The 15339-nt window shown below is 43.7% G+C and overlaps 1 protein-coding gene across 1 annotated transcript in view; it reads right to left on the minus strand.

Annotated features, from left to right (window-relative positions):
- The window catches only part of axdnd1 (axonemal dynein light chain domain containing 1), a 170616-nt gene extending 157248 nt beyond the window's left edge, over positions 1–13368 (minus strand). The window contains exons 1-2 of the mRNA XM_063063999.1: positions 10540–13368; positions 6914–7018 (exon numbers count right to left, since the gene is read on the minus strand). Coding sequence (XP_062920069.1) covers positions 6914–7018; positions 10540–10771 — 337 coding nt within the window. The 5' untranslated portion in view covers positions 10772–13368. The remainder of the gene's footprint in view (positions 1–6913; positions 7019–10539) is intronic.
- Positions 13369–15339: the final 1971 nt, after the last annotated feature.

Here is a 15339-nt window from a genome sequence, read left to right on the forward strand (position 1 = left end):
CCGATGATCTTCCAGGCCTTCTTCACACACCTGCTGCTGTAAATATCCTCAATGGAGCGATGTTCACATCCACAGATGTGCTGTGCTATCGGTACCACTCTCTGCAGGGGCCAGCGATCAAGGTTGGTACAATTCCTGTACCAGGCAGTGAGACGGCCAGTCAGTACGCTCTCAATGGTGCCCCTGTAGAAAGTCTTGAAGATTTGGGAGTTCATGTTGAACTTCTTCAGTCGCCTGAGGTGGAAGACACGCTGTTGTGCTTTTTTTGCCACACAGCCAGTGTGTGCAGTCCAAGTGAAATCTCTGGTGATATGTATACCGAGGAATTTGGAACTACTCACCCTCTCACTGCAGTCCCATTGCTGTTGATCAGGCTGAGCCTGTCTGTCTCCATTCCTCCTGGAATCCACAATCACCTCTTTTGGTTTTTGGACACTGAGGAAGAGGTTGTTATCTTGGCACCACTGTATCAGGGTGTTAACCTCTCCTCTGTTGGCTGTCTCGTCACTGCTAGAAATAATGTTCTGATCCATATCCTACTTTGAATGTCCGCATCCTCAAAACAAATATTTAAAAACTGGACAGTCCTTTCAGCCTTGGGTTCAGCAATTAAACTTCTATTGGAATCCAGTGAAACAAGATTTTCCTGAGATTTTTACATGACACCACCATTTCCTCTTACAGCCAACGATGTGATCTCTTGGCAATCATCTGCCACAATCCTCTTCTCTGACTTCTCATCATACTCAATAATCCTTTAATTTTTTTTCCAACATTGCCCAACTAAAGCCTTCGCTCCAATTTCCCCAACCCTCCCACAATCTCTGTGCTGCCCTGCCTTATTCATCATCATTACCTGCGGTGTCCCTTCTATATCCACCACTTCAAACACCCCTTATCAAGCCCCAGAATCATCATTCTAATTACTGCCTGCCTAGATTTTCTCCCCTCCAGCAATTCTGCTGCTTTCTCTCGCCACAGTTTTGACCATTGCCTGATATAATATCTGCACATCCCCTTCATCACTGCTCCTTTACAGCAAGTCAGATTTTCAAAAATTTTAGTTCAGCCATACACATGGCAAAAGGCTGTTCAATACAACACACACAAAATGCTGAAGGAACTCAGCAGGCCAAGTACCTACCATCTGTGGAAATGAATGAACAGTCGACATTATGGGCTAAGACCTTTCTTCTGGACTGGAAAGGAAGGAAGATGCCAGAATAAAAGGGTGGGGTGAAGGAGGTTAGCTGGAAGGTGATAGGCGAATGAAGGAAGGTAAGAAAGGTAAAGGGCTGGAGAGGAAGAAATCTGATGGGAGAGGAGAGTGGACCACAAGAGAAAGGAAAAGAGGAATGGACCCAGAGGGAGGCAACAGGCAGGTGAGAAGAGGTAAGAGGCCAGAGTTGGGAATAGAAGAAGAAAGGAGAGGGAGGGATTTGTTTTTAACCGAAAGGAGAAATTGATATTCATGCCATCAAGTTGGATGCTTCCCAGACGGAATATAAGGCGTTGCTCCTCCACCCTGAGGGTGGCCTCAACGTGGCACAAGAGGAGGCCATGGACCAACAGATCAGAATGGGAAGAGAAATAGGAATGGGAATGAAAATGTTTGGCCATTGGGAAGTTCTGCTCTTGGCGGATGGAAGGGAGGTGCTTGACGAAGCAATCCCACAAATGGATGGGGGGAGTTAAGATGGCGCCAAGTGGCTGTGACTTCGAGCTCATCTGTGAAAACGGCTGAAATTCTTCTCTTTAACGTCTTTTTTTTCCTTTTCAAGGCGGTTGGGATTCTATCAACGCCTTGATCTAGAATGGCACTTAAACTGCGTTTTTTTTTAATACAGCAAATGTGTTCCCGTGCCTGGAGCTCGTCGGCCGACCATTTTCTGACATTCTCCAGGTACGGCTCGGAAGATGGTGCCTCCGGGGCGCGGCCGATGCCAGGCTGGTGTTGCTGACTGAGGCAAGCGGGAGAAGAAACATCAGGGTTTCGCTGCAGCGGATTAGGGACGGAGGTGCGGCCGCACTCTCTCTCTGTTTCCCCTGATGGAGGTAGAGTTTGCCACTGATTGTCGGCTCGGGAATCCCTGAGTAAAAAGCGGCGCGGCAGACTAGAACAGCGACTGTCAGTCTCCCCCTTCGCTGTGAAAAACGGGTGATATCTCTCTGTCCCTCGTTAAAGAGAGAGAGCCTGTGGCATGTCGAACTGTCGGGTAAACAATAGTTTCTGTTGACGGCAGGTCATAGTCTCTGTGTTGCCCTTGAGGCATTTGTTTAGCTTTGCTGGGTTTCCACTTTAAATAATTTGTTTGTCACTATTTTCTAGTTGAAGTTAAAGATAAAATTCATCGTCTGTGGTATATGTGGCGACGTACCCTCCGGTTTCGCCGCGCTTTGGGGGTAACTCTGGTTCGGAGAAGGTGAAAAGGTGCGTGCAGCATGAACGTGAAGAGCTCCGTCTCTACCCACAGAGAAACATTATAGAAGCAACGCCGTCAGTTCATATGACAGTATTTGAAGTAAAAAGATTAACGCGGATTCTGTTAGAGGAAGCGGCGCGCGTGGCGGCTTTTCAGTTTCAAATGCGGGGTGGGCGCGACCCCCAGACACTCGCTGGAAGAAAAGAGCGAGTGTGGTCTCTACAAATATCAACAGTTTTCACCATACATTGTTAATGTGGAAGAGTGCACAGTAAATGGTTAACCTTACTAGGACTCTGTCTTCATTGGCTCCGGTTTAGTCAGAGTTCCAACACACTGCACAAAAACACTACAGTCTCTCTTTGGGTGTTTTACTATTGCTTGATGGGCGGTGGACGCTGAGGGTTTTTGCTGAAACGTTGGGGGGGGGAGGGGGCAGGTTGATGCTTTGATGAGAAGACTGGAGGGAAGATGGTGGAGGATGCTGTCCCTCTTGCACAAGCCGCTTTGTGCAGACGAATGGCTTTGAGGAGGAAGGACTACCACCCCTGTGGGACAGCCCATTGGTTCAAGGTGGATTTCAAGCGACCGTCAGAAGGTGGTGTGTGCTTTCATGTAGACTGAGGGTTCAGTGCGTAATTTACAGACAAGTTCAAGATTTGAGAGCCATCGTACACGTGACTATAATATGAACATGTGAAGTATAATCAGCCCTTTTTGTTTTTTTTCTTTCTTGCCTTTAATAACTGCTTAAGTTGACATTCTTAAATACACTTATGATTAATTGTATGCAATGACGACCTGTTATTTCTTGCCAATAGGCAATTATTTGCCAGTGGCAGTAAATCACATAGCGTTCACACAAACTGGGATTTGGGTGGGCAAGACATCCCAACCTTATAGACTTTACAGGACCAAAGTTGGATACACCCTAGACGTACGAAGCCTGAGAAAGGTGGGTTTCTCACTGCAGAATCCAGTGGCTGTTGGTGTGGGGCTAATGAGCTGCATTTCCAGAGTAAACACCCAGTAAAAGGGTGTTTCAAGTATTTACTCAGGAGTAAATGGTCTATGGAAGTGAGGCAAAGCAGCAGCAAGGTCATAGACCCGATACAGATTACAGTGGAGGAGGTGCTATCTTGAGGCAAATTAGGGTGGATAAATTCCTAGGGCCTGACAAGGTATTCCCTCAGACCCCATGGGAAGTTAATTCAGAAATTGCAGGAGCCCCAGCAGCAATATTTAAAACATCCTTAACCATGGTTTGGAGGATACCAGAAGTTTAGAGAATAGCTAATGTTGTTCTGTTGTTTAAGAAAGGCTCTAAGAATAAACCAGGAAGCTACAGGCCAATGAGCTTGACAGCAGTAGTGGAAAAGTTATTGAAAGGTATTCTCAGGGACCAGATATATAAGTATTTAGATAGACAGACTGATTAGGGATAGTCAACATTGCTATGTGAGTGGTAGGTCATGTTTAACCAATCATGTAGAGTTTTTAGAGGAGTTTAGCAGGAAAGTTGATGATGGCAAGGCAATGGATGTTGTCTACATGGACTTCAGCAAGGGCTTTGATTAGGTCACACATTTCTTGGCACGCAAAATGAGGTAGTAGATTGGATTAACACATTAGCATCATGGGAGAAGCTAGAGAGTGGTAGTAGATGGTGGCCATTCTGACTGGAGGCCTGTGACTAGTGGTGTCCTGCAGGGATCTATTATTGTTTGTGGTAAACTGGATCAGCAAATTTACAGATGACACCAAGATTGGGGTTGTAGTGGATGGCAAAGAAGACTTAAAACTTGCAGTGGGATCTGGAACAGCTGGAAAAATGGCTGATGTAATTTAATGCAAACAAGTGTAAGGTTTGCACTTTGGGAGGGCAAACGAGGTAGGTTTAACATGGTGAACAGTAGGGCACTGAGGACTGCAGCAGAACAGGGGGATCTGGGAATACAGATCCACAATTCCTTGAAAGTTACATCATAGGTAGATAGGTTCATAAAGAAAGCATTTGGCACAATGGTCTTCATAAATCAATGTATTGAGTGCAGGAGTTGAGATGTTGTGTTGAAGTTGTACAAGACATTGGTGAAGCCTAATTTAGATTATTGTGTGAAATTTTGGTCACCTACCAACAAGAAAGATGTAAATAAGATAGAGTGCAGAGAAAATTTACAAGTATGTTGCCAAGACTTGAAGACCTAAGTTCTTGGGAAAAGTTGAATAGGTTAGTATTTTATTCCCTAGAATGTTGAGGATTGAGGGGAGATTTGATGGAGGTATGCAAAATTATAAGGAGTACAGCTTTTTCCACTGAGTGAGACTACAACTAGAGGTCATGAGTTAAGGGTGAAAAGTGAAATTTTTAAGGGAAAAATGAGAGAGGTTTTCTTCACTCAGAGGATAGTGAGTGTAGAATGAACTGCCAGGGCAAGTGGTGGATCTGGGTTTGATTTCAAAATTTAAGATAAATTTGGATAGATACATGGATGGGAGAGGTATGTACGGCTTATGATCCAGCTGCAGGTCGATAGAACAAGGTAGATTAATGGTTCGGCACAGGGTCTGTTTCTGTGCACTAGTGTTCAATAACTCTTTGAGAGAAATGTGAGGTGACTTTGCTATAACATCAGATAATAAGGAGCGTGAAAATGATTGCTAAGGTGTTGCTTCTCCAGGCTAAAACCTGAAGCATGGTTTCATCATATGTAGTGGAATATATTGGATTAAGAATACAAGGAAATTCTTCATTCAGAGATCCAAGAATCTGTGGATTCTCAATCATGAAGGCAGTGAATCCAATAAATTTTGTACTTTAGGGTACTCAAGGTTAGGTGGGTTTAAAACAGTAAAGTTGAATTAAAATAAAACATCAGAAGAGTACAGCAACATTAACAGGCTATATAACTTACCTGTCTATTTCATTTGTTCTTGTATTGTGAGTCAGTAAATTGCAGTGGATCATTAGTTTTTAATGATGTAAATTCCACATTTAAAATAATATACTGTGAATTTCCCATATTTTCTCAGGTTGAGAAATAGAACATAATATCAAGGGTAAATGAGACAATATTCATCAGATATGAGACATCCTCAACTCCACCATTCTGAGAAATCACAACCAATCCCATGTTCACCCTCCATTAAAGATCAACAACAGAACCAATCATCTCCCCCAGTGACCCCTCCTTTCCTTTCTCCCATAATCCACTCTCCTCGCCTATGAGATTCCTTCTTCTCCAGCCCATTGCCTTTTCTACTTATCACCTCCTAACTTGTTACTTCATCCTCCTTCCCTGCCCCTCACCTTCTCATTCTGGCATCTTCCCCAACCTCTTCCTTTCCAGTCCTGATGAAGGATTTCGCCCTGAAACATCAGCTCTTTATTCATTTCCATACATGCGGCCTGATCTGCTGAGCTCCTCCAGAACTTTGCATGTGTTACACTATTTCCAATCTAGCTCAGCTGCTGGATGAATGGTTATGTAATAATTCATACCTTTCCAAAATTGGTATGTTCAACATACAACAGTTAACCATTTCGGTAATTGTAACTAGGCAATATCATTACCTACAAGACCATTAAGATAAGAAAAGGCTGTGAAGCAAATACATGTACCGTAAAGGTTATGTAACACCCTGGGAAAGGTTTCACTGCTAATATAATGTTCTTTCTGCAGAAGCAGTGTTTGAGTTATGGTTAGTTCTAAGGGGTGCTTTGGAATGTGAGCCGTCCAATGAAGAGAGTGTGTTTTTGTGTTGTGTGCCTGACACCGGTGTGAGCTGGGTCTTTTGTTCAGCGGGAGATGAAGAGAGAAGAGGTCGTAGGACTCGACCTGGAGCAGGGCCATGATTTGATGAAGCCCGGGGAAATCGAAGGAGGATCGATGAAGGGGAAACCATGAGCTCCAACTTGTGCACATTAGAATGTTTCATTAAAATGGGCCTTTTTTTTGCTTTTTCTTTACTAATTTTTTAGTCAAATTAAGAATTATAAAGCTAAATCGTTTAATTGTATGCGGTGTACTGTCTGTTATTTTGTACTTGTTTGTAACAGGGTAACGAATCACGCAGCATCCACACAAACGGAGTGTCAGTGGGCTTGCACCTCAATCTGACATGTTTGATGGGGCTAGAGATTTTTTTCCCTAGACTTAGGCAGCCGAGGAAACCTGAGTGTTTCAGCTCATACACTTGCTGACCATCCCTGGATTTCCTGAACTCCCTTTAAATTTACCAGATTCACTTGGAAAATTACTTATTTCACTGTGTAGCAACACACAAAATAATGAATTTGAAGCATGCTGGATTATTAATTGGAGCAACGGTCAAAAGAGCAATCTGCTCATCTTGCACCAATGAATTTCCAAGTTTACCAGTTTAAAGGAGTTTTAAACAATTTAGTTTTAAAGAGATCATGATTGTCACTTTCCTCGTTTAAGCTCTGATCCTGGTTCCTACTGAGTTTCAATATTGGCACTTCATACCTTGTGTGCAGACTTTGGTGACAGACTTCTCACTTCCCTCAAATTCTGGCTCTCTACCAAAACAGTCGCATATATCCAATATCTGTTCAGAGGTTTGATTGGACTCTAAGGAAAGAAAAGCATAACTGTGGTTTTCATTTGCTTTCAAGTTGCTTAAGTTCTTTATGTGCAAAGTAGGTTCTTCATCTGCATTAATATAAAATCCATTTTGAAATCCACTTAGCTCGTAATCTTTTGCTATAATATACTTATGTTGGCCCAAAGCATTAAATTATTTTGTGATTAGTGTTCTGTTTAATATTGTACCACTTATGAACCACTCTATCTGTTACTGCATCATATCAAGGAAATTTAAATAATAAATTATTTATGTAATGCAGTCTGATGATTAACTGCTTTCTAAGCTGATAATTTTTCACCAGTCTTCCTGAAGGATTTTGCCAAAGATATGGAATGCAAGTAAATGCAGTTCATTTCCAGATCTACAATAAGTTAACTGAATGGAAAAAAATTGCTTTATTTCTATATCCAATTCAGGGTCACAGAACAGCAGATAAGCAGGTAGATTTTGGAAAGGTTCAAAAATAACATGGTGTTTGTCATTCAACTTCCCAAATATTGATTGGCACCTACTCTGTGCAAAAGGTTTAGATGGGATATAATTTGTTAGGTGTGTCCAGGAAGGATTCTTGACACAGTATGAGGACAAGCCAACTAGAGGAGAAGCCATGCTGGATCTGGTGCTAGCCATGAATCTAGTAGTGACATCTCATAGTTGGGGACCATATTGGAGACAGTGACCACAACCCCCTGACCTTTACCGTAGCCTGGATAGGAACAGGAGCAGATGGTATTGGAGAGTATTTAACTGGGAAGGGATAATTATAGTGGTATTAGGCAGGAACTTGGGAGCATAAATTCAGAGCAGATGTTGTCATGAAAATGCACAGCAGAAATATGGAGATTGCTTTGGGAGCACTTGCATGAATTCTGGATAGGGTTGCCCACTGAAACAGACAAAGGATTATAGGGTGAAGGAACCATGGTATACAAAAGAGATGGAACATTTAGTCAAGAAGATGCTTAAGGTTTATGGTGGATACTTAATGTTTGGAAGTTATCTTAAGACTTAGGAAGCAAAAAATCAGACGGGGCTCTTGAGAGTTATAAGCCAAGCAGAAAGTATATTAGGATAGGATTTTGAAGAGCTGGAAGGGGACATGAGAAGGCCATGGCAAATAGAATTAGAGAAAACCTTAAGGCATTCTATAGGTGCGTGAAGAATAGGAGGATGAAGAGTGAGGGTTGGACCCCTCAGGAATAAAGGAGGAAACATGCACCTGCAGTCAGAAGAGGAAGAGGTTCTTAATGGATACTTTGCTTCAGTGTTTAACAGGGAGAGGGGCTTTGAAAAATGTGAGGTCAGCAAGCACAGGCTAATGTACTGGAGTGTGTCAAGGAGTGACACAGTGCCATAGCCATTAGTGCATTGCTTTACAGTCCCAGCAATTGCTGATCAGGGTTAGATTCCCACTGCTGGCTGTAAAGAGTTGTATGTTTTCTCCATGATTGCACTGGTTGGTCCTGGTGCACTGCTTTCCTCACACATTCAAAAGATGTATGATTTGGGTTAGTAAGTTGTGAGCATGATGTGTTGGTGTCAGAAGTGTGTCGACATCTGTGGATTGCCTCCAGCACGATTGACATATTTCACTTTATGTTTCAATGTACATGTGACAAATAAAGCTAATCTTATCTAAAGAAACCGGCAGTGTTGGAGCTTCTGAAAAACATTATGATAGATAAGTCCCTGGGGCTGGACAGGATATACCCCAAGTTACTAAGGAAAACAAGAGAAGAGATTGATGATCTTTGTATCCTCACTGGCCACAGGAATAGTACTAGATGATTGGAGTACGAAATGATGTTCCTTTGTTCAAGAAAAGTAATAGGGATAATCCTGGGAATTATAGACTAGTGAGCCTTACATCAGTCGTGAGCAAACTAATGGAGGGGATTCTTACGGACTGGATTTATGAGCATTTGGAGAAGCACAGTCTTATTGGGGATAGTCAGCGTTGCTTTGAGGGGAGCAGGCTATGCCACACAAGCCTTACTGACTTTTTCAAGGAAGTAACGACACAAATTGAAGAAGGAGAGCAGTGTTTGTGGTGTATATGGATTTTAGTAAACCGTTTGACAAGGTTCCTCAAGGAAAGTTCACCCAAAAAGTCATGAGACATGGAGTTCATGGAAACACGGCTGCAAACATTCAGAGCTGGCACAGAAGGCAGAGGATGATAGTAGATGGAGCGTACTTTGCCTGGAGGTCCTTGACTAGCGGTATTCCATATGAAACTGTTTTGGGACACCGGCTCTTTGTGATTGTTATAAATGTCATGGATGAGTAGGTGGAGGGGTGGACTGGTGTATTTGCAGGTGGCATGAAGGTTGGCGATGTGTAGATAATGTTGTTATAGGTCACAAAGGGACACAGACTGGATGTTGAGCTGGGCTGAGAAGTGGCAGGTGGAGTTCAATCCAGAAAAGCTGGAAGGTTGAACAAAGGCAGATTACGAGGTTAATGGCAGGATTCTTGGCAGTGTGGAAGAACAGAGAGAACTCCGGGTCCAGGTCCATAGATCCCTCAAAGTTGCCATATAAATTAAGAAGGCATATGGTATGTTGGCCTGCATTAGTAGAAGGATTGAGTTCAAGAGCCACAAGGGGTTGGTACCTGGAATGCACTGCTGAGTGTGATGGTAGCGGGTGACATTTAAGAAACTTAGGGACATTTAAGAAACTTAGGGACATGGCTGAAAGAAAAAGTGGAGAATTATGGGCCATGTAAGAAGGAATGATTAGATTGATCATGGAGGAGGCTAAATGGTCAGCACAACACTGTTGGCCAAAGGGCCCACATTGAGCTGTACTGTTTTATATTCTATGTTCTAATTAAACTATGGGTAAGTGATGTGTTATGTGGGTGTTGGGACAGGATACTGTGACCCTCAGCAGACAAACTTCAAAGAGTGTCTGCATCTCAAATAAAGGAAAGTGGGAGATAAAGCCCTTGTGAATTTAAAGCAAGCTTGGAAGCAGAGCTTTGGTAACCATGCAAGGAGGTGTGGAGAGGTGGCAGCGTCCCAGTGAGTGAAAGGAAAGCAGGAGGCACAACCCTGGTGAGTGGAATATGGGATCCAGAGTCTTGTACAGGAGAAGCATTCTTGAGAAACAGAACTTCAAAGAGATTAAGCAAACATTAGTTTAAAGAAAGTAGCTCAAGTTAAGTAAAACAGGAATAATTTAATAGTAACAGTTTATTATGTACTATATATTGCAAATAGAGTTCAAATGGTATCCTAAATAAATAGAGGCAATACAGGAACCTCAGATACCTAGAATATATGGACTTGCATGACATATTTCATGTCCTGGACAACTGTGCATACAGGAAGTGTTTTTATCTGGAGGATATCAGATCTCGGCTCTATTGAAGAGCCTGAGCGCATCATGAATTGCTCATTTCAGCCGGTAGTCACCCTCAAGCTTAAGATATTTCACACAGGGAGTGGTACATTCTGACTTAAGACGTATATTGTAAAATCAACTCTTTTTTTGTGTACCTGTTTGCTCTTCTATTTGTTTACACACTTTCTCAGTGGGTCTGCTGTTGGCAAACATTTGATCAGCAGGATTAACCAGGGATACATCTTCTAAACCTTCATCACACATTTCCAAGAACTTCCTCGTATTTCTAGAAGCTATAAATAAAATAATGCTTCTAAGTAAATCAATGACAATTTTTCTATTCATTGAGTAGACACAATACCGAAATAAATTATGAAGATGTGCCATATTTTTTCTGAACCGTGTAATTGCAGGGTTATGGAGCTCGGTAATCGTGCATTGTTTAAAATTAACATTTCACTGAGTCCTTCAAATGATTGATGAAAAATAATTGAATTAATCAATGATCAGAGTTCAATCCCTGTCATACAAAAACATATTCATCTCTTTCTTCCTGGAACCCAATACAACATGTTCTCTCTTCCAGCCCTAATGAATACACTCCTTACAGAGCTTGCACTGATCATCTGTAAACTCCAACCAGTCTAAAGCCTGCAACCCTATTCTCTCCATCCTTTCTTAAATTGCATTCATGCTTTCTGATCGAAATTACTTTCAGCTCCCTAACACTTAAAGGTCAAAATCTATGTCTTATGTTCTTAAGTTCCTTCCAGGATTTGCTTCCACGATTCATTTCCCCCAACCCCACCATATTCCTTAATTTTCTCATATTTACCCGAACGTACCATTCTTCCGACTCGTGTTTCTTAAGCACTCCTCATCCCTTTACCCCACTGATAACAGCTTTCACGACAGCAAGTGTTACTCTTAAGTGTAACACCCAGAATAATCCTGCCAGAATCACATCCATTAACTCTGTCTTAAAGTATCCAGAATCCCATATTTGGGCCAAGCTTTCCCTGGTTAGCTGGAATTCCCAAAAGTTTCCTGACAATATATTTTGTAGAACATCTGATGAGTGTCATTCAGGGCACTCTGCATTTGCACCATTAATTTCCAGTCTTTACGGTATTTTCTTTCACTTGTGCACTGTAGAAACATAAAGCAAAAAGCTGCGGTGAGGATGATCTTGGAGAGTGAATAACACACATAAAACTTGCTGGTGAATGCAGCAGGCCAGGCAGCATCTCTAGGAAGAGGTACAGTCGATGTTTCGGGCCGAGACCCTTCGTCAGGACTAATATAAGAAGAGTTAGCAAGAGATTTGAAAGTGGGAGGGGGAGGGGGAGGGGGAGATCCAAAATGATAGGAGAAGACAGGAGGGGGAGGGATGGAGCCAAGAGCTGGACAGGTGATTGGCAAAAGGGATATGAGAGGATCATGGGACAGGAGGCCCAGGGAGAAAGAAAAGGTGGAGGGGGAAGTCTAGAGAATGGGCAAGGGGTATAGTGAGAGGGACAGAGGGAGAAAAAGGAGAGAGAGAGAAAAAGGATGTGTGTATATAAATAAATAACGGATGGGGTACGAGGGGGAGGTGGGGCATTAGCGGAAGTTTGAGAAGTCAATGTTCATGCCATCAGGTTGGAGGCTACCCAGATGGAATATAAGGTGTTGTTCCTCCAACCTGAGTGTGGCTTCATCTTTACAGTAGAGGAGGCCGTGGATAGATATATCAGAATGGGAATGGGACGTGGAATTGAAATGTGTGGCCACTGGGAGATCCTGCTTTCTCTGGCGGACAGAGCGTAGGTGTTCAGCGAAATGATCTCCCAGTCTGCGTCGGGTCTCGCCAATCTATAGAAGGCCGCATCGGGAGCACCGTACGCATTATATCACCCCAGCCGACTCACAGGTGAAGTGTCGCCTCACCTGGAAGGACTGTCTGGGGCCCTGAATGATGTGATGGAGGAAGCGTAAGGGCATGTGTAGCACTTGTTCCGCTTACAAGGATAAGTGCCAGGAGGGAGATCGATGCGGGGAACGAATGGACAAGGGAGTCGCGTAGGGAGCGATCCCTGCGGAAAGCGGGGGGGGGGGGGAGAAGTGCTTAGTGGTGGGATCCCATTGGAGGTGGCGGTAGTTACAGAGAATAATATGTTGGACCTGGAGGCTGGTGGGGTGGTAGGTGAGGACCGGGGAACCCTATTCCTAGTGGGGTGACGGGAAGATGGAGTGAGAGCAGATGTGCGTGAAATGGGAGAGATGCGTTTGAGAGCAGAGTTGATGGTGGAGGAAGGGAAGCCCCTTTCTTTAAAAAAGGAGGACATCTCCTTCGTCCTGGAATGAAAAGCCTCATCCTGACAGCAGTTGCGGCGGAGACTGAGGAATTGCGAGAAGGGGATGGCATTTTTGCAAGAGACAGGGTGGGAAGAGGAATAGTCCAGATAGCTGTGAGAGTCAGTAGGCTTATAGTAGACACCAGTAGATAAGCTGTCTCCAGAGACAGAGACAGAAAGATCTAGAAAGGGAAGGGAGGTGTCGGAAATGGACCAGGTAAACTTGAGGGCAGGGTGAAAGTTGGAGGCAAAGATAATGAAGTCAACGGGCCCAGCATGCGTTCAGGAAGCAGCGCCAAATCAGTCGCCGATGTAGCGAAGGAAACGTGGGGGACAGATACCAGAATAGGTTTGGAACATAGATTGTTCCACAAAGCCAACAAAAAGGCAGGCATAGCTAGGACCCATACGGATGCCCATAGCTACTCCTTTAGTTTGGAGGAAGTGGGAGGAGCCAAAGGAGAAATCATTAAGAGTAAGGACTAATTCCGCTAGACGGAGCAGAGTGGTGGCAGAGGGGAACCGGTTAGGTCTGGAATCCAAAAAGAAGCGTAGAGCTTTGAGACCTTCCTGATGGGGGACGGAAGTATATAGGGACGGGACATCCATGGTGAAAATAAAGCGGTGGGGGCCAGGGAACTTAAAATCATCGAAAAGTTTCAGAGCGTGAACTGTCCAGCTCCTGGCTCCATCCCTCCCCCCTCCTGTCTTCTCCTATCATCTCGGATTTCCCTCTCCCCCTCCCACTTCCAAATCTTTTACTAGCTCTTCCTTCAGTTAGTCCTGACAAAGGGTCTCGGCCCGAAACGTCGACTGTACCTCTTCCTAGAGATGCTGCCTGGCCTGCTGCGTTCACCAGCAACTTTCATGTGTGTTGCTTGAAATTCCAGCATCTGCAGATTTCCTCGTGTTTGCGGTTTTAAAGTAACTATCATATTTCGTAAACACTAGGAATTCTGCAGATGCTGGAAATTCAAGCAACACACAAAGTTGCTGGTGAATGCAGCAGGCCAGGCAGCATCTCTCGGAAGAGGTACAGTCGACGTTACGGGCCGAGACCCTTCGTCAGGAGTTTTTTTTTAGAAAATACATCCGAAGGTACATTATAACGAATGGGAAGTACCCCATTTGCTAACAATACTGTCCAATTTATACTCACAGTGACCGAGACTTCCGCAACTTCCCAGACTCACTCAAACCAGGCTGGTCTCTGCGTGTTGCTAAGGGCGACAGGCCGCCCAATCCCAAGTGAAGCGTCCGTTGTCAGGGGCGACAGCCCGCCCAGCCGCGTAGGCTTTCTGCCCCGTTGCCAAGACAACACAACATCAAAGCTAAAATTTGATTACATTTTACTAATTTAAAAGTGTGAACAGACACTTTTAAATACAGCGAGTCAGCTTGGGCCACGGGAGCACAAAACCCTTACCTCAGGCGCCGTTGCTTTGCCCTCTGATGCCGGGAGAAGATTGCGAGCAAATCCGCCGTGTGAAGGAAACGGCCCGAAGCTGACCAGTGTGCGGTCGCCGTGGCTACAGCGAAGCGGCCGTATCACGCCACCTCAGGAATACCACTTGACTGATCATTCCTTTCGACAACCAGAAAATGTTACGGGCGTAGCGGAACATAAAAGCTAATAACACAAAGTATATACGATAACTTTCTACAGTGACTTGAATGCTAAACTCCGAATGAGAGAAATACGAAGAGATCCAGTGACAGGAATGCAAACGTTCTGGTGCCATTGAAAGGGAAGGTCAAATATGCAAAAGAGAACTGGGAGGGAAAGGAAGAGGGTCCGGCATTCTGCAGTCGTCTGCGGAGGTCACAGTACCTGAACAGGAGTTGTGTTAGAGATCACCCCACCTCACACTCCTACAGTGGTCTTCAAATGCAGCAAACTCTTGTTAACCAGGGAGCCCCAGGACACAGTGGAGTAATTGTTTCCATTGAACTTGCTAAATTTTAAGGGAGCATAGGCCCCAATACATTTCACGGAGAACAAACCAAGTGAGTCTCAAGTTCAGGTGCCAAGGCTCGAATTTTGAAAGGGTATGCAAGAATCGGGGTCCCATTCTGCAAGATGGAGTGAACGCCTGACCGTTAAGAGTGCGGGAATCAACCAGGATTTCTAATTAGTCGGCAAAGGGATTATAGGAGTTTTATTATACGGGGTTGGTAGGGGTGTGAAATTGAAAAGCACATCTCTTCTTCTATCTATGCCTCATACAATGGGAAGGAAAAATTGTAAATAAAAGAAGGAGTCATACTCAGCCTTTAAGCCTGCTCATGTTGACCAAGAAAAATATTTCATAAATGACCATTATTTCCTCAATTAGTACTGACAAACTACTGGAATACAGGGATCTGAAAAGACTTTGGAGTCCGTTACTTCCTTAAATGCAACTTGAAGACTTGGTATTTACGAACTTCAAAATCGGAGTTAATTTCATGAGGTTGAGCTGCAGCGTGCAATAGTAGTTATTTTGATGTTTAGATCTATTTTTCATTCTCGGGGTAACTGACAAAATAAAAAAAACATAGTCAAAACCCAGATCAACTCAGAGTAAGAATTGCCAATGAAACTTTTAAACAAATATTGCGACTTAGTTCTTAATTTAA

Source organism: Mobula hypostoma, chromosome 12 (genome assembly GCF_963921235.1).
Source record: "Mobula hypostoma chromosome 12, sMobHyp1.1, whole genome shotgun sequence".
Classification (NCBI taxonomy): domain Eukaryota; kingdom Metazoa; phylum Chordata; class Chondrichthyes; order Myliobatiformes; family Myliobatidae; genus Mobula; species Mobula hypostoma.